Here is a 26,029-nt window from a genome sequence, read left to right as displayed (position 1 = left end):
CACTGAGTCAGAGTGACTCCAGCTGCAAAAGATAACTTTTACATTCCACTTCCGAGCACCTCTGCCGTCTAAATGTCCTAATTTTGCAATTAGCTGTTATGATTATAGGTCAGTACATATTTTTGGTAATTCTAATCGGAAACCAGTAGGGAAAAACAACAAGAGCCCCCCAAAAAAAAAAATTTAATTAAAAATTAAACATAGCATTTTTATTGAAATCTGAAAGAATAATAAAAATTGAGAAAATGTTTTTATTTACACATTTAAAATAAACCATAGTTACAGAGAAAGACGAATGAAAACATATTAATTTTTAATTCTATTGATCACTGCGTCCAATTTACTATTTGGAAACACATTGTCAAATCTGTTGCTTTTACCTAACATTATTAAAATCAGCTAGCATGTTCACTTAAAGTCCAAAGATCAGACCTGAAACCTAAACATATTTAAGTTGAATTTAATGTTATCAAATCCAAGTTCAGTTCTGATACCCAAGCAAATGGAATACACTCACAATTAGCCATCAGAACTTGTTCTTGGAGGCATAAAAACTGAAACTAACTGCATAGTTTTATAACTCGGATGGAATTGGAATGTATATAATTAATATTGAATATCTATACAATTGGACTGAATTTCTGGATATCAATTGGATCAAACATTTTTGTAAAGTGCTACACTTTGATTCACAACGAAGTTTGTTTCGTTGTTTCTACATGGTATCAGTATCATAATTTTGTTCATTTTTATAAGAGTTTGCACAATACATGCTGGATAATGAAAGCATTCCTAAAACACAATAAAACATGACTATGCAAATTATATTTATGGACCCCTATTTTTTTATATGGGATACAAAAGGGATAGCTGCAGTATTGACAGTACCTTATTTAGATCCTTTCAATTATGTCGTCTGCTTGCAATGACTCTAGTCACAAAAAAAAGGTCAAAAAGTATTACTGGTGAAACTGTTCATTGTAAGATTTTACACTGAAACACGTTGAAGTTCAACAGAGCTGTGTCGCCATCTCCTGGTGGCGACACACAACTGTATGAATCACACTGCAATTACTACAATAATCATTATGATCAGTATCAATAGTAGTAGCTGCAGTAGTAGTGTTATTGAATTTCCAACATATATATTGAAATTTAGTACACTCTTATATTCATATCCCATAATTACTTATTACTGTGTTGGAATTTTTACGTTATTCTTGTATAATAGTATGAATAGTCTCTTGCTCATGTATATGTTAATGTTTCTATTTCTGATCAATGTGTATTGTAATGTGTCTAACTAATAATAGTTCCAAACAATCCAACAACTACTTGAAAATGTTTTCCATTAAAAGCGACAGCTTATTATTCCATGGTATGTCCTACAGGAAGCGTAAAAGGGATAGTTCATAAATTTTTAAACTCGAGGTTCTACAAAAGGCTTGATTTATCCTATGAGCAGCAGATAACTCGGTGTCTTCAATTTAGTATAAATCCAGAAAAGTGGGTTTTAGAAGAAGTCCACAGTGAACTTGTACATCAGACCAGTTTATGTGAACACTTTTTTTTTTTAAATCAACCTTTAATCTGTTGGCAGATTTGAATAAGCGATTTTTAAACAGAAGTAGGACAATAAAAAGAAAATGCTACACCATCAATGATCTGATCAGCTGAAACGTACTAAAAACTTACTGTGAAAAGCGGTTTCAGTCAGAGTAACTGACTAAAAGCTACACTGGTGTAAATGACCCCTATATTTTGTTTTACTGAAAGCATATTGACCTATAACCACTTTCTTTGAAATGAAAAAAAGCTCAGTGAAAACGTTGGAAGAGAATACAAACATTTATTTGAATTCTTAAGGGGATTTTACTTCAAATGTTTTGTGAAGAGGTTCAAACTGTGGAAGTAACCTGAGCAAGTTACACAGGTTTTTTGGTCATTAATAAATGTGAACGAACGTCTTTTTGTAAATTTGTACATAAAAAGGTTTTTTATAATATTTTTTCCAAAAGTTGGGTCCCCAAATGTCAGTGATAGACTCTTGAGGTTTTGTTAATCTTTTATCACTAACCTCAATTACACAGGTCAGAACAGTTAATAGCCTGTGTTTAAAAAAAAAAAAGTCAATTAAATAAAGAAAATTATTGAAATGTTCTATGAAAACCTGTTCTATGAAAACTTAACCAGTTACGTTTTTGAAACCTTTTTAGGAAGGCAGAAGTAAGATTAAGTCCAGGCCTTAATGCATAGAAGACAAAAAGGAAAAATGGCAACTGTGTAAGATATATATTTCTAAAAAATAATTTCAAAAGTAATACATTTGGTTTAAATCTTTTTTTTATTTAAGACAAAGATCACAACATAAGTAAAGCTAAAGAAGTCTACATCAAATTATATCTACAAATGTATCAATTAAAATATTTAATAGTAAAGTTAAAAACGAATCATATATATATAAGGAAAATATTTTTTTAAAACCCAAGACAACAGTTTGCATGTCGGTGAAATTCAATGGAATGTAACAACAATGTGTAAAATAAGGTTAAAGTAAGAAAACTGCAGGAAACAAAACATGTTCATGTGAAAAGTGTACATATAAACGAGATCTCCTGGGCTTGGTTGAAAGACAGGAGTTTTGCTTTCAACTGTACAATAAACAGTAAAAGTTGTTCAATCAGAACTGATAAAAAATGAAAGAAGGAAAACATCAAATATTGTATTCTAATGGGAGGGTTGCTTCTGATGCTGTGCCATGATGTTCTAATCAATCCTTCCCACTTAACCTCATCTTACAGATTCCTGGGCCAATTTATTCCAATAGCAAGCAGCACTGAAAGCAACACTTCACATTTCACCAAAGACTTTCTGCTTTTTGTATGCATCCTCTTCAAAACATATTCACATACAGATTTAATTAGAAGAAGAAAACAAGTCTTCCTGCACTTCCAAACACAGAGTCTTTGTTTGTGATAAAGCATTTAGATGAGAGTAAGATGGTGTCACAGAGGTTTGCTGCTAGTGGACACCAGGGTGTGGCTGGGCTGTCTGTTCTTTAGCCAGCAGTACCCCAGGACGGCAAGGACAATGACGATGGCTATACCCAGGATAATAGCAATGGCAATGACACCTGTCCAATAATGACAAACATTTTGGTTAAAACAGATCAACATATGGATACTCAATGCAACTTGATGAACTGGAAAATTGAGCTGAATAAACTTTTGACAGAAAAACTGAAACCCATCGTCATATTTAAGACACAGAGAAGACAAATTACAGGTAAAAAAAAAAATCATTTTTAAACTGGCTTCTTTATCTCACTTGGAGCTTATTCCATTAAAGCACTTTTGGGATTTGGTGAAACAAGATTCTCACCATGGACTAATTTGTAGTAACAGATTTTGGTCAGTACAGATTGACCAAAAGGTCTAAGCTTTCTGCATTTAATCTCCCCGTAGAGGGGAAATATAAAACTAAGATATACTAAAGACTTTGTGGTTCAACACATTAATTACACTTTATGCAAATCATTCCAGAAACATGTCCTCTATACGTTAACCTAGTTTAATACCATCAAGGAAAAAAAAAAAAAGAGGTTTTTTACTTGTATTGGAGTCAATCTCTTGTTTCTCAGCTTTGGTCTCTTTGTCAAATATATCATTTTCTGTAATAAAAGAAAACACATATGCATAACACATTCTAAAAATAGACAAAGCAATGTCAAAACTTGAATATATTTCATATTTTTCGATTAATAAGAGCACATGATAACAAATCTAAGGTCTAAAGAGGCAGAAATAACACAGTTTTGCATCTACAGTGATTCTTTGAGTCATGGACAAATGGCGTGCCAATCTAACTTCAAATAAGAACAAAATTACCTGTTACACCATGACATTCTGCCATACATTGTTCCTTAGAATCAAATCTGTTCTCGTTTCCTTCACAGCCTCCGTAATTGAAGCGGAGGCAACTCTGTGACAGAGGATCATAGTACCACTTTGTAAAGCTATCCCTGCATGTTCCCGTTTCTGGCTCATCCGTACAGTGCGCTGTAATTAAAAGAAATGTACAAAAATGATAAAGTCCATAATATTAAAACAGATGACTGAAGCTTGTATTTGTGATATATGAAGAGTATATTCAGGAAGAAAGAAGGGAAGTGAATTAGAAGGCAGAAATCAACAGGGAATGGAAAATTCAAACCACCTCTCTTTCCAGCCAACTTAAGGTCCAACAGAGTACGAAAGTTGCTTTGAACTGATAAACACACAGGACATAATCCATGTTAACAAGAATTCTCATATGGCATCTAAAACATGCTGTAATCAAAGCATTTATTTAAATTAGTCAAATGTGAACTAGATCTGGTTTGCATGGCAAGCTCATACAGTCATTGCAGTTTTTCTCGTCTGATCCATCGGAGCATTGTGGCGTGTCATCGCACTTCAGTCCTCTATCCAAACAGCAATCATTATCACACGTGAATTGACCAGCGGTGCATGGAGCTCCACACTTTTCTTCTGTGGCACAAACACACAGATATTAATCAGCTGGGCCAGCTTATAATTCTACAAATACCAGCATGCGCTGTTACAAGTGAAAGCAAAAAACTAATGAACTTAAAGGCATTCATTGGCCACGGAGACAATAAAAACTTTCTATGAACATTAAAATGTCTGACTGTGCATGTACATTTCTTCTTTATCAAAATACCTTCTAAAATAAAAGTGCTATTTTTTACCTCCAAGAGTCAGATGTCGCCCAGATGGACCACCTTTATGAAAAAGAAAGAAAACCAAAGAAAAATGATTGCTTGCTGCAAACAATAACTCTGCTAAGCAAACACAGAGAGCCATTCTTGCTCAGGTATTTAGAGAAATATAGGGTATGCATTGTCTGCCTGCATGAAATAAGAGGTTGTTTTGGTTAGTCTAAAAAGTCAATCAAAATGTACTTTATGAGACGTTAAAGCTGGAGTATATAACTTCTATTAAAAATATTACATATTTGTTGAAACTGGCCGCTGATGACAGCAGATAATGATTTTCCTCTAATGATATGCTGTTTTTCCACCATTAGCACATTTAGTTGTGAGACATATTGTTGCCAAGACCTTCCTCCTGGCTCTGATTGGTTGTTTTTGGCCGAGGTGACTTGGGAGCGGTGAATTTCTTCAGGCAGCAATAATAGCTCATGGAGGGGGTGGAGGAGATTGATCTTTTCACAGCTTATCTGTCTCCTAACATACTGTCATATACTGTCAAAAACGTTTTAAGAAATATGTAAAAAAAACCAAAAAAAAACGAAACATTTGTAAAAGTTACATACTGAACCTTTGAGGAGCAACAGTCCTTACAATTGAAAGTTCAGATCTGGTGAGTTCAAGTCACTAAAACATGCTATTTGTACTGAGATTATAATAATTAAGTGACTCATGAAGGCTATTGGTTACCCTTCTTTGTATCAGAATAATAATAATAAAAATAAAAAAAGTAAAAAACAAAAATAAAACTATGCATCATAACATTCCATAACATTTTAGACAATTCAATTAACTTCTGACATCCAATTTCATATTCAACAAAGAGGAACTGTTTGTTGGCTCAGCCTTCAATCAGGAAGCAGGTTTTTCTCATTTTGTCAAAATTATTGACGAAATGAGAAACGCATGTCTCCATTCATCAGCTTTAATTTGCTACTTTTAAGGTGCAAATATGCTTCATCTGGGCAAAAAGGTTACTTGAAGCATTACTTAATATTGTAATAATAATAATATACTTGTAACTGGTTACCCTTTTTAACTCACAGAGCTCTCACAACACCTTGAACTTGTTTAAATAAAGTTTTTTTTCTATATTTATGGTCATGCATGCGACCGACAAGGACAAACTTGCAGTATTTGCGATTAAGAAACCTATTACTTGGTTATTACATTACCAAGTAATCAGTTTTTTAACAGGAAAAAAGCTGATTTAAAAAAAAAGTCGAAGTAAAAGAATAAATAAATAAAAAACTACCTGTGCCATGACAGGCTTTCTGGCATTCCTCCTCCTTAATGTAGTTGTTCTTATTCTCCAGGCAACCCCCAAAGAAGAACTCCTCACACTTCTCTGAGGCAGCGTTATAATGCCAGCGTTTGAATGAACCCCGGCACGGACCAACTTTCTTTGGAACCATGCAGCGGTCTGGAAGGACAACATATAAAGACTTAGGATCAAGACTAAAAACACACACACACACACGTTGTTGACAAACTGCATGAAACCTCTAATCATCTAATTTTACTCACATAGTGAAGAACTTTGTAAACAAGTACATCTCAAGTAAAATATTATATAAAAAATATTTTTTTGTAATTTATATCATAAAGTGAAACCTCTGAATAAGTTTAACATTCAGCAATATATTTCTGTAAATTATGTCCCTTACAGGCAATAAGAGCCCAAAATTATGTCTTTAAGAAAATGTTAAAATTATTTTTAATATGGAATTTATGTAACGGACAATTTAATAAGTTATATAATCACTGAGAGAACTAATGTCTTGAGAGTTGTCCAGCAGACAGCCACACCCTCCAAAAGGAGGCTAAGTCGCAATGTTAAAGAAGATGGCTGATTGTATGTCCCAGTATACCAATGAGTAGTGTGGAAGGAAAAGGCATCGTAAAAAGTTTGCATTAGCAACAGGGATAAGTGCTATTTCAAAGATTTGGAGGAAATTCACAAGGCACATGCTGTCAATTTCCTTTCCAGTAGAACCAGAAAATGAAGACCTCAACCTGATTTTGACATAAGAGGAAGATTGAATGGATGAAAGCCATTATTGTCATTGGAAAGAAGCAGCTCAGAAAAAACCAGGATGCAACTCCAAAATAGTGATAAAAAGATTAAAATAATAAGAAATAAAGAAACATACAAATTTTCAAGATAACAAAGAGCTGCTGCACTTACACATGCCACCATCATGTACACACACATTTACACAAACTTGAGATTATGTATATATTATTGCCGTCAATCAATTTAAAAAATCCAATCAGATTAATCACACTCTACCTCTGTGATTGATCACAATGCCTAACATTGTAAGATTGAAAATAAATATAAGGCACAGTCTTGGTTCTTGCAGGAATTGTGCCTTGAGAAAGCCCCTTCCTCTGTTGCACTCCAACCACCTAAAATGCCTAAAATGCATTGTTTTATGTGTAGCAGAAAGCTTTTTGTTCTCCGGTGCCTCTCCCCTTTTAGATGTCGCTCTGGGTGACTGCCTAACTCATATCAAAAAATGCCACTTTATGCACATTTTCAAAAATCGTTTAAGAAAATGTTTTATTGTCTTAGCCCTGTCTGAAGATTCCAAGTTTTTCAAGGTTTTATACTCAGAAAAGTTTACAGGAAGTCTTTTAGTTTTAAATGTTAATTTAGAATGTCTCTCTCCATTCATTTTCTATGGACTGTGGGCGATGAGGTGACTGTGTGTTTTCTGTGTGCATCAATCAAATCGGCAAAATAATTGTACTTTTAGAGGCTATTCTGATTTGTAGAGATTTGAATGAGTTTAGTTTTTTGTTCTCTAATGTCACATTGTCAGGGAAAAGAAAATGAAAAGGGCACGAGGTTAGGCCAATGTGATTAACCCATAATATTCCTGTAGAAAGAGGTACCAGACCAGATTTCAAAGGCTTATTTCCTTCAAAGTTTCTACCAAGTTCCCATTTTAATATTATGCAACTGCTAGACACGCACTAAAGTAAAAAAAAATCATGAAGTGGTGTGTTCTGAAAACAAAAGAATGTTGAGAAAAGCAGATTGAGGTAATCTCGGTGTAGTTAATGATACACTCTCTGCGTCAGCATTCATTTAAAGACCAACTTTTGTAACACATTTCAAAGAAATGTCGCCACAAAAAATAATTTAAAGAACCAATCAAGATTTTCCACTAAGGGACTGAAAAACTATTAATATGTAACCGAGCTACAGTGTGGGTGGGACATTTCAAGTTCTTATAAAGCCAACAGAATTTTGAGAGTTAAGACTCCTATTCACTTTTATTCAGTTCACACAGCAAAAATGATAAAAGTCTTGTTGTGTAACAACCTGAAACCAGACAGGCAAGTTTTGTTGAGTTGGGGGTGGAGAGATGGTATCAGGGGAGCAGTAAAAAAAACAACAAAAAAAACCACACTGAATGTAATACTACATTCTATTTTCTCAACGGAACCCATTTCAAAGGAAGTAATCTGGATTACTCAGTTACTCCATGCTAAAGGTGGCATCCTACCATCAGCTGATCCATTTTGTTTCCTGTACAATGCCAGTTTACTGTGTAATCATCTAACCAGTCAAGCTCTTATCTCTGCTTCCTTATTGTGTGTGAGCATGTCTCAACTCGTTTGGTTCCAACTAACATGCAGATCCTTCAGTCCGCAGAAGAATGCGCAGAACAAGAAAAACTGAAAAGTCAAGCTGACGGGAAATTATCCTTCTATTGTGGCACAACAAACAAAAGTTATGGCTAAACAACACGAAAGCTTGAGAAATCAGAGTTGTTTAGATGTGCCACAGAGATTTCAAAATGAAAAGCGAGGTGAGATAGCAGGAATGCCTGAACAAATTAACAAAGTTAACTAACACCAACCGAAACCCTGGGAGTCAGTTCTTTAAACATACTCTAAATTGAATCCTGCTCTCAAGACGTCAGTGACGATCACCGTTTTGCTCATTGGTAACCACATTTCCTAAGCACTTGTTCCCATTTTATCACTATTTTGAAAGCAAACTATTTCATCATTTCCTCTTTTTTTTTTAAGCACGTGCATGCCATCGAACTGTTTCTCTGGACTGGCCTATTTAATGTGTTTTTCTGCAAATTTATGGTAAATGGCTTCTACTCGTATCACACTTTATTTAGTTCATAAGACCTCTCAGTCAGTCACGCACACCTTCACACACTGACACATTTTTTTCTCCCCAACAGAAAAAGCTTCATTTACAAAAGATTGAAGCATGATTTAACAATTAAAATTTTTTCAATATCTTAATTGAATACAGCTTGTTTTTAAGGATATAGTGGTTTAAATGAGCTACATGTGAAGGCTTGGATAGGCAGAAGGGAACCACATGACATTAAATGTGGATATGAAACATCCACAAGGCATGTCTGAAATGCCTGAGGTCAGGACAAACACCCCTCGGCAGTCACACACAAAATGATCTTAAATACAAAGGTACAAAATGGTGAGAAGGATACTGGGAAGAACACCGTCTGAATTTACCAACAAATAATAACATAAAACAATAACATCTAACGAGAATATCATACCTTTTCTTTCTATTCCTTTCTTTCAATTTATAGTCTCATTTTGTATCCACAATTTGCATTTTTATTCGTTACTACTTCCAAATCATAATGACTTACCTAAAACACTGTGTATCAATTTATTTTATTTGCCATTAAATACGTTCATACATATATTAAAGATACATACAAGTATTTAAATGTCACCCATAATTTAAATGGATAGTACTTTCTAAAAATGTATCTTTTGTTATACTAAACAGTTCCATCTCCTACCTCAGTACAAAACAAGCAAACTACAGAGTTACAAAATTTAGAATAAATAGGAGACACTCACGCTCTGACTCCTCAGCGGTCAGGACCAGGACGTTGATCGTAGTGCTGTCTGACTGACCAGCAGTGTCCGTGACTGTCAGGTTAAACATGTACTTTCCAGAAGTTAGATTTGACACAGTGATCTCATCAGGAAAGTTTGTCTTCTGCAAAAATAAGGAGGACAATGTTGAGTTGCTCAATTACGGTCTCAGCAGTGCTGTTAAAATAAGGTTAAAATAAGGTACAGGGGACATTTTGCTAAATTGCAAATTAAGTATGGCAATAACAGGTTGGGAATTAATGTTGCTTTTCTCACCTCAATGATAGCATTTGGGTAAATGGTAATCATGGTCCATTTGAAGGTTAAAGACTGCGGATCTTCATCTTTGCTCTGGAAGCCGCTCAGTGTCACACTTTCCTTAGGCTGGACCACTATGTCATAACCTGCAATGGCCACTGGCGAAGAGTCCTTTTTTTCACCTTGGACATGAAATACATAATTAAAGATGATAAGGATGACACATAACCTCAGTTGGATCACCAGGAAACAATTATGAATAAGCAGAGGAAAAAAAGAGCATGGCATTCTCAGCAATGTCTCACTTCCATACGTGTGTGAACATGAAAAACTGAAACTTTCTGATCTAAATCTGTCATCCTCATAACAAACAGAGATGGTAGAGAAACTAGTGATTCCAGTTTGGAGAGTGGACATTTTTTGCATTTTATTCAAAATAAAATGCAACTTGGACAAAAACAATAGTTCTTCAAGTCTTTTGAAAGCAATATTTTCTACCCCGATTTTCCTCCACATTTACACTTAAGAGGGACAATGTAGAATTCGGATGAATAAAAGAAAAATGCTTTTTTTATCCACTGTAATCTCACAATGGACAAAACAAATATTTTTTTCCTTTCCCAATAAAAACTTTTATTTGAGTCCAATGAAATATAGTACACACAGAAAACCTATGTCACTGCACACATAATACAAGAAAAGCTTGTTCAGGGCACATCTGACAGGTAAGTTATGCAAATTAGGGCAGTAACATCACAGGATGTAGCACCAACGCTTACAAGCAACTTTAGCAGACCCCTAATGTCGGACTGAAAAAAATTACACAACCAAAAATGGCAACCAAACTTTTATTCTTCTTTTTAAAATAACAACCTTAATTCAAATGTCACAAACTAAAAATATTATGTGTTCACTTTTGCTTGTAAAATGCATGCTTCATTCTGTAACATCTGGATAATTAGATTTTCAACACTCACAAAAAAGTAATTTTTTTTTTCTTTTAAAAAAAAGAATTTTCATTTGGAATCAAAACAAAATCGACCCATTCTGAACACATTTTGTTTTCAAATGAAAAACTCATCTAAAATCTAAAAAATGGCTTATTATTGCGAAAGACAGCCATAAAAGCATGTCCCAGGTCTAAAATATTTCGGTTGTATTTGACGGAGGTTTACACTTACCTGTGGTAGCATCGTGTTTGATGTAGTCTTTATAGAGAGACTTCAGCGTGTAACTGACATATCCTGACTTCTTGACAAAGTGGCAGGTGTATTTATTCTTGTATAAGCAGTTAAACAAAAAGCATAACTTAATGGTGCCCTCGCCTTCTTTCTCCATCAGAGCGACGTTGCACCTCGGCTCCTTACAGCAGGACTCAACGCACTCCATGTAACTCCCCACTTTCGGCGTGGAGAGAAACGTAGCCCCTTCCTTCACCGATTCATTGACATTCAGCATAAAGTTTTCTTTACCTCTCTCGAATTTGGACAGGCAGGTGTCGGCAGTGCTCTGGCCAGCCGTGAGGTGTAAAAAGCCAACTAGAAACAAGAACGCTGCGAAGCGGCATCCAAAAAGTAAATTCATTCTAATTGTATCCTCGAGATTCCCACTCAGTCAAAAGGAGAAGTTGTGTGGAAAAAAAAAAATCTGAAGTCAAACTGAGAAGAAAAAGAAGTGTCAGTCTTATTTAAAAAGGAGGGCTCCTTCCGCACAAGGAGTGAAACACAAGCTTTCCGTCCTCCAAACGGAGTCCTCACTAGTAAACGCAGTCCTGACTAAAGAATTACTTCCTGGTTGTCAAATACAGGTATACTCTTAACACGCTTCCAAAGAATATATATAAAAAAGGAAACGAAACAAACACTCATGAAACTCTGATGTCGACACAAAACCGAGCACTGACAACATTTCTCAGATGACTCACCTGAGAAACAACAGGAAGTGAAATTCCACTCCCGATGCCACTCCCTTCTGACTGAAGCTACGACAACGAGAAGGTGAGTGTGGAAGGAAAACAGGACTGACCAACACAACACCTGTGTTTTTCCAGTTTCACCCCCACTATTTCCAGAAACTTAAAAACAATTTTTTTTAATTTGAAATATGACTTTTAACATATCGCCATTTTTACGATTTTTTTCTTTTTAAACTGTATACGAGGTGTTGCCTGACAAAAACTCCACAGTTGCACGTCATGCAGTATAAAGTTCAGACCCGAATTACATCTGGACTATTTATTAAATCTGACTAATCCTTCATATCTTGGCTCAGTTATGATTACCAAGATTGTTTTTAATTGCTAAACCCCAGCAATGGTAGATTATTTTTAGTATTTTATTCAAATTGATACTGAAATTACTTCATTTTCAAACAATGTGGCAATGCCCAGATGAATATGTCATGGCTCTGTAAGCCTCTGTTGAGTTAAATCACATTTGAGTTGAATGGAGGCAAACCTGTTTATGTATCTAAGGTAACACCTTAAACCCTGCTGTCTTGTGTGACATCATAAAAAAATGAAAACAAATCAGACGAGGAACTGTAAACCTCACCAAATCTGGTTCATCCTTAAGTATAATTTCAAAATGCCTAAAAGTGATAATTAATCAATTAATCAGTTTCAAAATTTATATCCAAGTGTAAACATCACGTTTCCTGCCACTGCTCAGAAAGGACATTTGTTCTTTGTTCCAGAGATGAACAATAAAAAAAGTCCTGGACTGAAAGGCCATTGAGAGAGAAAGAAGCTGTTACTCCATAAGCAACACAAAAAGCCATATTACAGTTTGTAAATACACTCTGAGATGAAGACCTTAATTTTTGGAGACATGCTCAGTTGTGTTAAGAAACTGGAAATGATGTGTTTGGCGTAATGGCCACCGCAATATTTTGAGCAAAAAGAGGGAAGCAGCAGCCTCTATACAGCCAAAAAGGCAGCTTGTTCCTTCCGCTGGCTCTTTATGAACCATTCAAAAATACTAAGAAGCCTAGCTGGTGTTTGTATATAACAGACAGAGTAGCTCTTTAAAGTGTATCAACTTACACTTTGTTAAAGGCAGGGTGGGTGTCACAAAAGCTTATTGTTTTTCCATCAACCTAGGTTACACCTCTATAAAACCCTAAAAGTGATTATTAAAGAGTTCTGAACCCACATGTGGCAGACCTTAAATGTGTCATCTATTTTAGCTGAAGTTTTCACCATAAGGTGTCTGAAATTTACTTTAGAAATGCTGCCATCCTCGTCATTCACAGTTAGGGTGGTACAAGCATCACCATTCTTTCCTCTAAGTGTAACAATGGTTCAGTATGGCAAAGCAGTTTCACTTCAGTTTCCTCAGATCACAGGACATGTCTCTAAAAACGAAGATCCTTGATCTGTTTGCACTTGCAAACTGCAGTCTCGCTGTTTAGGTTTCTCTTGAAGTACAGGCTTCTTCCCCACTGAGGGGCCTTTCAGACCGTGTGGGTACCGTTTCCGTTTCACTGTGATGTCACTGTATTACCAGCACCATTCTCTTCATGATATCTTGGATGATTTCTTTTGACGTTCCCGTTGTGTCAAACAAAAAAGCAGTGTGCCTAATGTGTAGCCTTACAACTTGTATCGACAAGTGTGCCTCCAGTTAACTGAAATGTGTTCGCTAACCTATCAGAAGTTTGGGGAGGAAACCCAAATAGTTTGAACCATAAACCTTTGGGTTATGGGTGAACCAGGATAACTGTTTAAAAGACAAACATCCCGGATACTGATCATACATTTGATCATCGAAATGTTTACATACATTCAAAGGCTTACGTGTTCTCACCGCACTTAATGGAATTTAGAAAATTGAAATAATGTTTGCAATTATAGCTAAGCTAAAACAGGAATAGTTTGGTCTTATCTAACATCAGACAGTGAGAAAAACGTGTTTGTGTATTTTTATTCAGCGTGTCTAACTATCTGGTTTCAATAGTTTTTGCAGTTTCTGTACCAACGTCTGCAATGAATGTACCTTAGAAGAAACTAGAGCATATTTGATCTGATCTTATTTCATATTTTGCTTTCTTGTATGGTAGCAAAAGGATCTTGGGCATTACAATAAAGTAGGTGGTTTTTGTGCAAAATGCTGAAGGTTCTTATGTGCAAGTCTGGTTTCTATTTTGCTCAATGTGTCTTTGTAGGTTACCACAGACCACAGCAGAGCAGCACTTTCTGACAGTAATCTGACAGCATACATATGCTAAAAAAACACCCCCTTACCATGATAGTGTAATTATTAGTAACATCATGGTGCATATACCTTGTGTGCAAATGCTTTAAAAGTTAAAATCTGTATAAATTCAGCCACAGAGGTAAACAAGTATATAAATTAAAAAATGAATTGATAAAATAAATTATATTAAACCTAGAGCCTCTATGCATGCATATGTGCATGCATGGAAGTGCCTGAAATGCTTAACCAAGGCTTTAAAAGTAGGCAAACATAAATCTTATGGGAGAGTGTGAAAAACACAATGGGAGGATGTGAACTATGCATCCTCCCATAGTGGAGTATGTGTGGAAATGAGCATAATATTAAAGGGGCAGGATTATGTGTTTTCAAGGCACATAGTGCCATTTTATAGCATGATCAGGTAACTGTTAAATTGTTGTAAAAGTTCTTTGTATATCAAATATGACTTAAAAGAAATATTACTTCCTAATTTGATGCCTTGAAATTGAGTTTCTGTCTATTTAAAAACTCCTGCTTTTTCTGAAATTCTGCGTCCAGGAAGTCATCACAACATTGCATGTACGGTTAATTTGGCTATATCTTTTGAATCATTATCCATCTGAAAGTTAAATTATTTAGTTATTTTTTCTCAATATCATGAATGACAAAGAAGCACCGAATACTATGCCCTTTACCAAGGGGTCTCATGGAATTACATAGAAAAGCAGCCCCACAGATTTGTACTTGACCATGAGCTTGCACCGCTTTTAATAAAATAAGATTAAGTCATTTCCACATATTTGTCAGTTATTTTCAGCTCAGTCAGTCACACAAATCTCTGATTTATCAAAACACACAATTCAAGTTTTGAGTATAGTTTAGCAAGTGTTTGCATAGAGAGGGCATGTTTTTTTTTCCTGACATGACTGTAAGACAACAGATTAGCTTGTAGATTGCATCAAAAGGTTGGTTTGTAGACCTGGTAATCACAGAATGTGACAGTCTGCTTCAGTTCTCGAAAAATGAGCTGTGGAGTGTTTTTTTTTCTTTCTTTTGCCTGCTTTACTGTGTTTGGTTACAAAATAAACTCAGATCCTCATTCAGCCTTGTTTGCCACAGATGCTGTTTTCTTAAAACATATTATTTGTCTTTTTGAAAGTTCAAGTTGTTAGCTTTGAGTCGCCTTCCATCTTGAAGGGTGACTAAACATGTCTTTGTGTCTAATCATAAATTTAATTTAAATTTACTTTAATAAATTGGCTGAGTGATTTTTACAATGTAAATCCCTTTTTTATCCATTTAATCTCGTTGGAGCTTTCAGGTTCTCCATCCTTTTTCCAGCAGGTGGCAGTGTTATTCCATCAACAGCTAACGACATTTTTAAGGGTGAACAACTTGTTTATTTGGAAAACCTACTTTTTAGCTGTTTGAAATTCAATGCAGTTGTTGTTGTATAATTTATATTCACATTACTCCTAACCCTGCTTCGATAACTGTAGTGATACTGAGCTAGTTTATGAGGTTAGTCACCAATCTATGGTATGAGATGAGTCATGTAGCCACACGCAACTGCTTACCTCTGCAACCTCTGTAACCATAAAGGCTGGCCTCCTTTATGATGAAATATAGATTTCCTGTTTCAAGGACTTGCTCTAATTCCTTGTTATAGCTAAACTAAGTCAGAGCAAACTCAAATGTGGTAAGCATGGACTTAACTGGGCTTTGACAGTGAAAGTCTACCCACTTTAGCCACACAGTGAGGTAGCTTGTTGACTTTGGATGCTTTTTGTTTTTTTTTTTCTCACTGTAATGAGCCACCCAGTCAGGTTAGAGCTGAGGAGATCTAACATGGGTCTCTTCTGGTGTTTTATTTTAACCAGCTTCCCCATGCAGAACCATGAATACCAGTATGGGATGAATGAATGCGTTTGCTTGGAAAGGTGAGTCGCTAGAAGCACTTAATAATTCAGTGTTTGTAACAGACGGTGCATCAGAGGGTGAACACCAGCAGCTATGAATGATGGATACTCAAAAAAGCCCAAATACCCATTATTCACGTTGCTATGTGATCTGAGGGCACTCTGGTGCTTCTTATCTGCCTTATTATCTCTTGTGCACTAACTCTTTGCAGGTAGATGTTTGACCATGCAGTTGTGTGCTCCTTTGACTTTACAATGTTGATTTCAGGAACTGGGTTTGACATTTGGCTCTAATTTGGCACCCATGAGTACCTAACTCTCCCCCATCCATTATGTAAGAGTGGGTAACTGAGGATGCCAATTTGACTTCAAGCCTTATTAAACGTACACCTGATAATGGCTGTCATATGCAGGACAAAGAAACCTCCATATTAGAGGAACCCTGGCTCACCTGTCAGGGAGAGACCTGACTATTGTTAGAAACTTAGTGCTGTAAACAAGTTTTCATTTATAAAGAGAAGAAAGATTTCCAACCTGACTCTGAGAAAAAAATAATTGTGTCATTTGTTTAAGAATGAATCAACTATTTGCATAGCACATTTAGCGTACAGGACAATTCAAAGCGCTTTACAGCAAAATCAAAAGTTTAAAAACAGATTCATTCAACACATTCATTCAATTTAAACAAGATAAAACAAATGAAAAACAAATGTGAAGTCATTGACCACTTAAATTAGGGAAATGAAATGAAGATAAAATACTGTCAGTTTTTATATGCACAGCTAAAATTAACTGTTTTCGGCCTGGATTTAAACATTGTCAGAGTGTAGGCGTGCTTCACTTCAACAGGAAAATTTGCAGATTTTAGGAGCATAATGTTGAAGCGCAACATCGCTGCATTTGACTCTGGCTACCTGAAGTTTGGAGATGTATTTTGCTTCTATAGACCATAAAGACACTTGTACACAAGCAGAGTTGTTTTAAAGTATATTCACAAAGTCAGTGAAGAGACCTGAGCACTGGATTAATGTGGTTATATTTCTTGGATCAAGTCAGAACTCTTGCAGCAGTTTTGAAAACGCATCATGGCCTGATCTAAAGAAATTGATTAATGAAAAAGGTTACTGACATTTGTCAGTCTGGAAAAAGGTATAAAGCAATTTCTAAAGATTTGGGACTCTAGCAAGCCTTTTTGAGAGCCTTTGTCCACAAATAGGAAGGAAACTTTCTCAGGAGTGGCTGGGCACCCAAAATTACCAACAGCCAATTCAAGAAGACTCAATAAACCTCAAAACAACTGAAGCACTGCAGGCATTACTTGCTTCAATGACAGTGTCCACGTAACTGGGCAAAAACATCAACTGAAAACAACTGAAACAGAGTTTCAGGGTAAAAATCATCGCTGACCAAAGGAGGACACAAACCCCTATCTCCCAATTCCTAAAGTCACACCTTGATGATCCCAAAGACTTTTGGGGAAATATTCTGTGAGCTGGTGAGACGAAAAACTATCATTCCTTTATAAATTTAAAAGTAAACAGCATTTTTGTAGAAGAACATCATACCAGCCGACAACCATGCTGGTGGTAGGTAGTGTGATGGTCTGGGACTACTTTGCTTCTTCATGACGTGGAAGACTTGCTATTGTTAATGAAACAATGAATTCCGGTTAGTGACAGAAAATACTGAGGGTAAACGGGGGCCATTATTTTGTGACGTTAAGCTAAAGCCGTTGGAAAATCAGCAAATCCACGTCTGAATCAAAGTTTGAAAAAACTTCTGACATGGCGAAGACAAAGTAGTGACTTGAATCTAACTGTGATAACTGAAACATTTTAGTGTTACAAAGAAGCAAAACATGAAGAAATATATAAATGGGAAATACTTAATACTTACATAAGACTTTATGTGGATGAACCTTTTAATTTGGAAAGCAAGTAATTATTGCCACTCTCAAGGCAATAATTACTTTAGATACTTCAGTAAGGGGTGTATTGGAATATAATGTTTATTGGAATATAATGTTTATGTGCAATTACCTATGAAATCGAGAACAAAACAACAAATTCTTATTGTACCTTTTGTTTCATATGGATACACATATATTCAGCCAAACTGATCATCCCTAGACGATTGCCTTTTCAACCTTTTTTCCCTTTTTTTATTGCTGCAATTGACCTATGCTCTTCTACCTGCCATAAGAAAAAAAAGAAGAGAACCAAAAGCAATTACACACCCTGCAAAGTGCACCCACACACACACACACACACACACACACATGGAGAGTCATATCTCATTACCATCCTCCTGATAGTGCAGCCAGTGGGTGTTGCAATAGGAGGAGGTGGAGGGAAAGAGGGAAAGAGAGCAAGAGAGCGAGCTTCAGAGAGAATGAGCGAGAGGGAGGACGAGGACAGGCAGGGAACCAGAACCAGCGTTAAAGAGACAGAAGAAAAGAGGAGCAGAGTGTGGGAAGAGCAGCCCATCAGAAAAAGAGCTTTCAACATACAGAGGAGGGGAGCCAGTTTGTGTAGAGTGCGTCACAGCCTGTGGCTCTGTCTGTGTGATCCACGGTTCTCTGGAGGCCGTGGCAGCCATGGCGTCGGAGCCAGGCACCCAGTCCAGGGTGATGTTTCAGGCGCCGGACAAGACAGAAGACCCGGCACACCGTAAGCTGGGTAAGCTGACAGTGAAGTACAACCGCAAGGACCTGCAGAGGAGGCTGGATATTGAGGAGTGGATCGACGGGCAGCTGCACCTGCTGTTTGACTGCGAGGTAGGAGGAGAGGACTGTCTCACTCTGGTGCTGTCAGCTGCTCTGCATGCATGAAAAGAGGGTTCAGGGAAAGGGAGCCACAGAAATGCTCATAGGCTCCTGCCGTGGGTTATCTATCATACTTGGACCATGAAATGGGTGGGAGGAAAGAAGCTGCAGTTTCTGGTTCAGCAGCACTCATTTGTCATCAGCCTGACTGCAGCGTCAGCTGCAGCCATGCTCTCAACTTCTTTTATTTTAGTGATAAGATGCCTGAGAGGAATCGGATTTAAGAACATGTAGTTGTCTACATAAACTATGTGAAGGAGGTTATTTATTTAGACACCACATTGATCAAAACATTTGACCTTGTTGCAAATTGTGAAGTTCTGCACTTTAGATTTCTGCAGTTCTGAGACAAACATTCGTATTTACCCTGTGATAAATTACTCCGATATGTTATTGATGGGGAAGGCAGCAGTTGGTCTTTGAGTTAAGGCACACAAGGCCATTCATAAAGATACTGACTGTTTACAGAATTCTGCACATGAGGTGACGAAATGGAAAGTTTAGTGGAAGGAAAAGTGTGGTAGCAACAGGAATAAACAGGAGAGCCTCTAGAGAATTGGAAGCAAAGCCTATTCAAGGTTTTGGGGGAGACTTAAAAGTGTGGGCTGCAGCTGGAGGCAGGGCCTGAAGAGGTACCAAACACAGACGGGCCACAACTGTTGCACACCTTTCTTTTTAGCTACCACATTTCTTATCTAACATCAAAGTTAATTTTGCTTTTAATTAGGAAAGCAAGGTTTCAGAGTTTGGAGAAAAAAGCGGAAAGGCACCAAACAACATTTATTTTTAGTAATTATTTGAGGAACCATGTTATTTGCTGTTGGCCCACCATGTTTAATCAACTTCAAGTTGTGTTCACATTTGGTCATCAAGCTTGCTTCACTCAAACCTCAGAACATATGAGGCAAGGAAGGAGGAAAATGGAAAAACAACAAAGCAGATTATACGAAAGCTGATATTGAGTCCTACTAAACACACCAGCATTGCCACAGGATGATTGACTCCATCACAGAGAAGCCCTGTTCAAGTATTGAGCACATGCATTGCATACTACATGGAGATAATTAAGATTACAGTAACAGATAACAATAGGGAGACATTCCTGCATTTAAAAAATTTTACTTATTGGTCCAATGTACTGGGGATTAGGAAAAAACATTAATCAACTCGTAGGCACAGCAATACTGGCTTCATAATGCAATCCCGTTCTGTGGGATACAATCCAATTATGTCAGAGGCTCCATATTGACTTGCTTGGCATTCTGTGAGGGGAAACCATGGCAACAGATGTCTTTTCGCCCACATGAGGCTGCTTGGCACGGTTGAAATTAGAGGTATCCGTTAAGGATTGCGAGCTTCTGGGAAACAGTGTCTCTCGGATGACAAGATCTCCTCCTTTTAACCCAGAAAAAAGGAAACAAATTGTTTCTCCTTTTATTTTCAAGCCAATCAAGCAAAGAGTTAATTGCAGTCTCCTCCCATTAGCCAAGGAAATGTACTATTGCTGCGAAGGGAGATAGTGTCTTTCATACAGTTGCAAAACAATCAAAATGTTAGAAGCAGCTCGTAAACTTAGATAGAGAAGGTATATAGCAGGAGTGTAAAGGATAAGTGGAGATAAGCTAATAGGTCATGGCAACAAAAATACAAGTGTCCACCTCGGCAAGTGGAAAATATTTGTCTTCAGTATGTTTTTCCTAAGAGCAACGCTTTGCTCAATGACAAATTAGCACTTAACTTTCCAATGTTTTGCATGAGTCACTTGTGCAGAACTGGTTGTGGCTTGTCCGTGTGCACCGGGTAGTGTAATGAATTTTGCATGGGCCTTGGGGGAAGGTTACTCTGTTGGTTCTCAGAGTCTTCCGCGTGGAAGCATTTACCATCAGTCCCCTGTGTCATAGCCTAAATTATTTATCTGCATTTCTAATTCATACAAGGGCCGCCCGAGTCAGGAGTGGACCCCTTAGTTTCACACTTCACACCTTCTGAAAAGTTGGAAAACGCATTTCAAAAAAGTTTGAACAGCACTTTTATGCTTAACATTAGAAATCAAATCTGTAGTTTAAAAAATTGCACTCTAATGAAACGCAGCGCATTTAGGAAGCAATAAGTCACCTGGAACATATTTTGTCACATAATTAACCACAGAACTTGTTTTTTTGTGGGGATTGTATGTGATGAAAAATGTGGAAAATTATAAAGTGAGAAGAAACTGATGCAAAACATTTTATGAATAAGCATTTTATCTGTAGTTTGCATTTTCATACAGCATCTGTAAACATCACTAGTCAGGTCTTCTCACAGATTCTCATTAGGATTTGGCTCTAGACTTTGAGTAAGCTTTCTAACTAATGCACATGCTTTAGTCCAAACCATTCAATTGTAGCTCTGGTTGTATGTTTAAAGACGTTTTCCTGCTTGAAGCTGAACTTCAGACCGAGGTTATATTCACTCACTGCCTCTAACAGGATTACTCCCAGGATTTGCTGGTATTTAGTTCCCTCCATCCTCCAATCAACTGTTAGACTCTTCTGTCTTTTCAAAAGAAAGACAGATTTCTGACATACTCAACTAACAGTTGTCCTATGAACAGATTGTCTCGCCTTAGACGTTATCTCTGTAATCTCTGCTGCTTCTCCACATATACCCTTTGCCTCCTGACTGCATCGCTGATAAACACTCTACTTGCCTGGCATGCCTAGGTGGACGGCCTTCCCTTGGTAGTTGGGTTATGTATTTTACTGGATTTCAATGATGAATTGAACACTACTCTGAGATGTTCAAAGATTGGGTGGACCCTACTTACTGATTAAGTGGCTTCTGAAGGCAATTAGTTTTACTGATTTATATTTTGGCTTATCAGATGACAAATGAATACACGCCTCATTTACAAAGACTTTTGATCGCCATGTCACATTTTCCTTCCTCTCCTTGGTAAAATCCCAACAAAATACCTTGGAGTCTGCAGGCTGTGATTTAGAGACCAATATGGAACAATCAAAAATAATCTAACTAAGTTGCATTCCCTCCAGAAATCTGGGCTGCTATTGTTTTTAAACAGAAGGTTGTAGAAATGTATAATATTAAAAGATCTTTTAACTAATCTTGCTTTCTTTCAGGGTAATTAATGGATGTTTAGACATGTTCACAGCTGGTCCTGCTAACAGGAAAAGGGAAAGATCTGATAACCGAAACACACACCACCATAACAGACTAATTTTCCAGGGCTCAGTTTCCTTTACAAAAGCATAAACACAGGGAAACGTGTAAGTAAGGATTCGCTGATTGCTCCATATTTATGTTTTGTTGGGATGCTTTTGCAGATGGATGGTCCAGTGGATTTTGTTATCTAAAATGACTAATTTGCAAACTGTTATTTCTGAATCCTGTCCTCCAAGACAAGTTTTAATACTCATGAATGTCAGCATTATTGCCAGTGCTCATTCTAAGTTAAGTCTTTTAACTTCAGAAATTGCTGCAGAGACATCTGTGTCTGAAGGTTTTATTAATATTCAACATTCCCTAAAGCAGTAACTCTCGACAAGCTGGAAACTGACTGGATATGACATAAAATTTTGTAAGTTAGATGAAGATTAGTGATAACTTGTGAAAAGCATCACCTTTTAATGTTGAGTGATGCTCTGCATGGATGGCTGTATGAAGCAGTGAAACGTCAGGGTGGAGGTGGTGAAAAGAAAGTAATTTAACATTAGTTTTCACAGTCTTTCCTCTTTAGCTCTAAGATTTATTCTTGCTCATATTTTATTTATTTTGCATAACAAAGAATTGAAGTAAATGGCAATGTAATTAATCTCAGTTTGCGGCCTTCGCAAGATAAAGCATGGAGCAAAGGTTCGGCCGTAGATTTATCCTGCAGAGTTCAGCAGAATCACAGAGGGTTCAAACTTGCAGCACATATCAATTAGAGGGGCCGTAGGGGACTCTGAAGAGGCCCCATCTATTTCACAACTCAGCACTTTCACATTGATTACCTTCCTTCCTCATGAGCTGTGCAAGCCCAAGTCAAGAAAATCCCCCATCCGGAAAATATTCCCTCGAAAAACGAGGCCACACTTGTCAAATGTGAGTGCTTACTTCAGATATCATAACTCCATGAACTCTGCTGATTGCACTCCTCATTCTCTCTGAGAGTAGAGCATGGACATATTACAACCTGGCTCTAAGTATTGATCGCTTTCCTGTATTTGCCTTGGATGAGAAAATAATTTGCTAGGAACACTAAATTGCCATCACAGTTCATAACTTAAAATGCTCTTAGTTATAGTTAAAGATTTGACAAAACAAATTTTGAAATGGAGATAAAGTTGCTCATTCTGTATTGCAAAATATCTCAAGCTCAGTCAGATTGTATGGAGAGTGTCTCTAAACATCAGTTTCCAAGTCTTGCCACAAATTTTTAATAGGAATCAGTTCTGGACTTTAACAGAGCCATTCTAGCATGGTGTGCATTTATCAAAATGTTTAACTGCAGATCCGGCCGTGTGTGGTGTTATCCTGCCACGGCTGTTTTGTAGCCTCTAAAAGGTTATCTTAATTTTTTTTTCATTTTTTCATTCCCATTCAAATCAATGGTGACCAGCTTCACTAGTATAGGTGAAAAGCATTCTCATCACAATGTTACACAGGATTTAATCAAGAACTATCAAGATGGATAAGCATGTCACACTTTTCAGATTTGTACTAGAGGGAGGGAAGAAAGTTTGTGATTTGTAACGTGAAAATATAAAAAAAAAACCTTTGTCAGCTACTGCACAACAAAACCAATTGAGAATTAACATGGTGCAGAGCATCTGTGGAAATAATCCTTCAGTAATGGTTGAACTACGTGGTAAAAGGTAACCCATCCATGAAATGTGCTGCTGGTACGTGTAAACATTGGCCTACTAGAGCCCCTTCTGCCTCAGTGCTCACGAGCGCTGCTCATTAATCATTTTGTGAGAAACAACCCTTATTAGTTTTGTTTGTACTGTTAGAATAGTTCTACTTTACCTGAGACACTCGGTAACAAAAGTGATACAAAGCTTAAATAGGCATATGCTATTGGCTTATGAATGATTTAACTATGTGGTGTAGACATTTTAACCACTACATGTAAAAGGATGACACGGTCCAGTTCAAGGCTGTGGGTGAAAGATGGAGCTGACCTGTACCGTCACCCTGTTGGGTCAGTTCAGACCAATTAAGTGAGTTGGCTTACTTCAGGACTACCCACCAAAGTTTTCATATTCCATGCCTGTTTTGCAGTGTAAAACTAATGCTGTACATTAGCAATGTAAATGTAGTGTAAATTCAAATATAGGTACTATTGTGACAGAAGAATACATTAAATAACTTTAATTTCCATCCCAGGAGGAAGAGATTCCAGAGTTAGAAATCGACATAGACGAACTCCTAGAACTGCCCGATGAAGGACAAAGAACTCGACTTGAGGTATGTTCTATAAATGTTTAAACACTTCTCCGTCCAGGTGTTAAAAGTTGATAACAGTGTTCGTAAATTAGGTTGGGATAGGGTCTGGGATTTTCCTTTAAACTGTTCAATAAAAACGCCTTATGTCTCTTATTTCTTCCTTTCTTGTTTTCCCAGAGATGCCAGGTCTGCAAAAGCAAATCATCTGATTGATTTTTAGCAGGATCTCTAAGTGCTTACGTGGTCTGCATTACACAAATAAGTGTTTTGTGGGGTCATAAAATAAACAGAGGCAGCTCCAAGGCAGAGTTTTTCTTTCTCTTTTCTTAATTGTGTCTCGTCTTGGCAGCTTTGGCAACAGCAAAGTGGGTCTGGTTCCCATGCTGTAGCACTACAGATTTGCTGCACAAAAGCCAGTGAATGCACCGTTTCCCCTGTTGTATAATGGACTTTGTTGAATAAAGTGTAGTCCAAAAGATGAATTTGAAGATATTCGCTCAAACAGTAGATTTGTAAAAACCGTTTCTGTTTATACCATATGAATAACATGAAATTAGAAACAAATTTTGTTTGGTTTAGAAGTTATCGATTGCTTCAGTCTAGTTTAAAGTCATGCTACCTCTTTATGCCATGGTTAACAAGATATCTAAATAAATGTGCACGACACAAGCTGAAATCTTTAAACACACTAAATGCATGCTGGGAACCAGTGTCGCAACATTTGCAGTGAAAAAGCAATAAAGATATTTTAATCATGTTGGTTAAATGTTCTCTGCTTTTTCCATTGTATAATTCTGTTTTGCTAATTTGACTCATATGAAGCTGTAATTTTGTTTCAGTATATTTTAAATGTGGCATAAAAGCAGAGGTGCCTATAGAATTAATTTAAAGGGTTTAGATAAAAATAAAAATGTCCTAAACAAATCATCTTCTCCAAACTTTAATTTCTGTCTGTATAACATTTTGTATTGGACTCCCCAGCCAAGAAACGGCCTGGTTGGTTCAACATGTTTTCCTGGGTGTCCATTACACTCGTGGGTCCACCTTTGATGGTGGCCCTACTTGATAGACAAAAAAATTTTCCTTTCTTGGACTAACTTTTTATTTCTGTATTTCTTCTTCAGGAATTATTGCAGGAATGTGGAAAGCCAAAAGAGGTAAGGTGACAAAAAAGCTTCACTTCCACATCCAAAGACAGCCAATTTTAATAGTTTACTCATTAGGACATTCATACTGTCTATTTAAAACGTAGAGAATGAAAATCTGCTCTCTGAAACTTCCCCACAGGAGTTTATCAACGGGCTGCTCTACAGGATAAAAGGTCTACGTAAAATGTCAGGCCCCTTGAAGAAGTAATTGTAGGTCAAATTAAGAACCAAGACGACGTGGAGCCTCTTCTTTCCCACAGGTTAAGAGTTTGTATGCCTGGAAGAGCAAATATCACATCGGGGACTTTTCCTGACTTCTTCCCCCCTTCCTGAGTCAGAATGGATTTTTTTTCTGCTCAATTTATGGACTCTAAAAATTTAAGCTCCCTTCAAAATATCAATAATGTAAAAGTGATAAACACCACACAACTATTACCCAGATGGACTCTTTTTTTGTGTAAGAGTTAGAGTGTACATTTTCAGTTTCTTATTTATGTACATAAGCATTTTGTTCAGGTAACAGTGTTGTTGGAATAAAGTGGAAGCTTTTCAAAACAAGGCTGTTTGTGCAAATAATCAGATTCAGAACAAAG

The 26,029-nt window shown here is 36.8% G+C and overlaps 2 protein-coding genes across 2 annotated transcripts; one reads left to right on the top strand and one right to left on the bottom strand.

Annotated features, from left to right (window-relative positions):
* Positions 1–2,325: 2,325 nt before the first annotated feature.
* Positions 2,326–11,819, bottom strand: spint1a (serine peptidase inhibitor, Kunitz type 1 a). Its single transcript, XM_008399460.3, has 10 exons — positions 11,101–11,819; positions 9,938–10,101; positions 9,644–9,785; positions 6,027–6,194; positions 4,751–4,783; positions 4,398–4,529; positions 4,216–4,266; positions 3,888–4,058; positions 3,611–3,670; positions 2,326–3,133 (listed from the first exon to the last, which is right to left on the bottom strand). Exons 1-10 carry the CDS (start codon positions 11,501–11,503, stop codon positions 3,006–3,008), a joined length of 1,452 nt encoding a protein of 483 aa, XP_008397682.1. The 5' UTR covers positions 11,504–11,819; the 3' UTR covers positions 2,326–3,005.
* A 6,554-nt stretch (positions 11,820–18,373) lies between these two features.
* Positions 18,374–25,994, top strand: ppp1r14d (protein phosphatase 1 regulatory inhibitor subunit 14D). Its single transcript, XM_008399462.3, has 4 exons — positions 18,374–18,810; positions 24,229–24,309; positions 25,413–25,445; positions 25,576–25,994. Exons 1-4 carry the CDS (start codon positions 18,631–18,633, stop codon positions 25,642–25,644), a joined length of 363 nt encoding a protein of 120 aa, XP_008397684.1. The 5' UTR covers positions 18,374–18,630; the 3' UTR covers positions 25,645–25,994.
* The last annotated feature ends 35 nt before the right edge of the window (positions 25,995–26,029 follow it).

Source organism: Poecilia reticulata, chromosome 22, assembly GCF_904066995.2.
Source record: "Poecilia reticulata chromosome 22, P_reticulata-male-v2, whole genome shotgun sequence".
NCBI lineage: Eukaryota > Metazoa > Chordata > Actinopteri > Cyprinodontiformes > Poeciliidae > Poecilia > Poecilia reticulata.
Note: the sequence above shows the minus strand (reverse complement) of the source record. Positions and strands in the feature narration are given on the sequence as shown.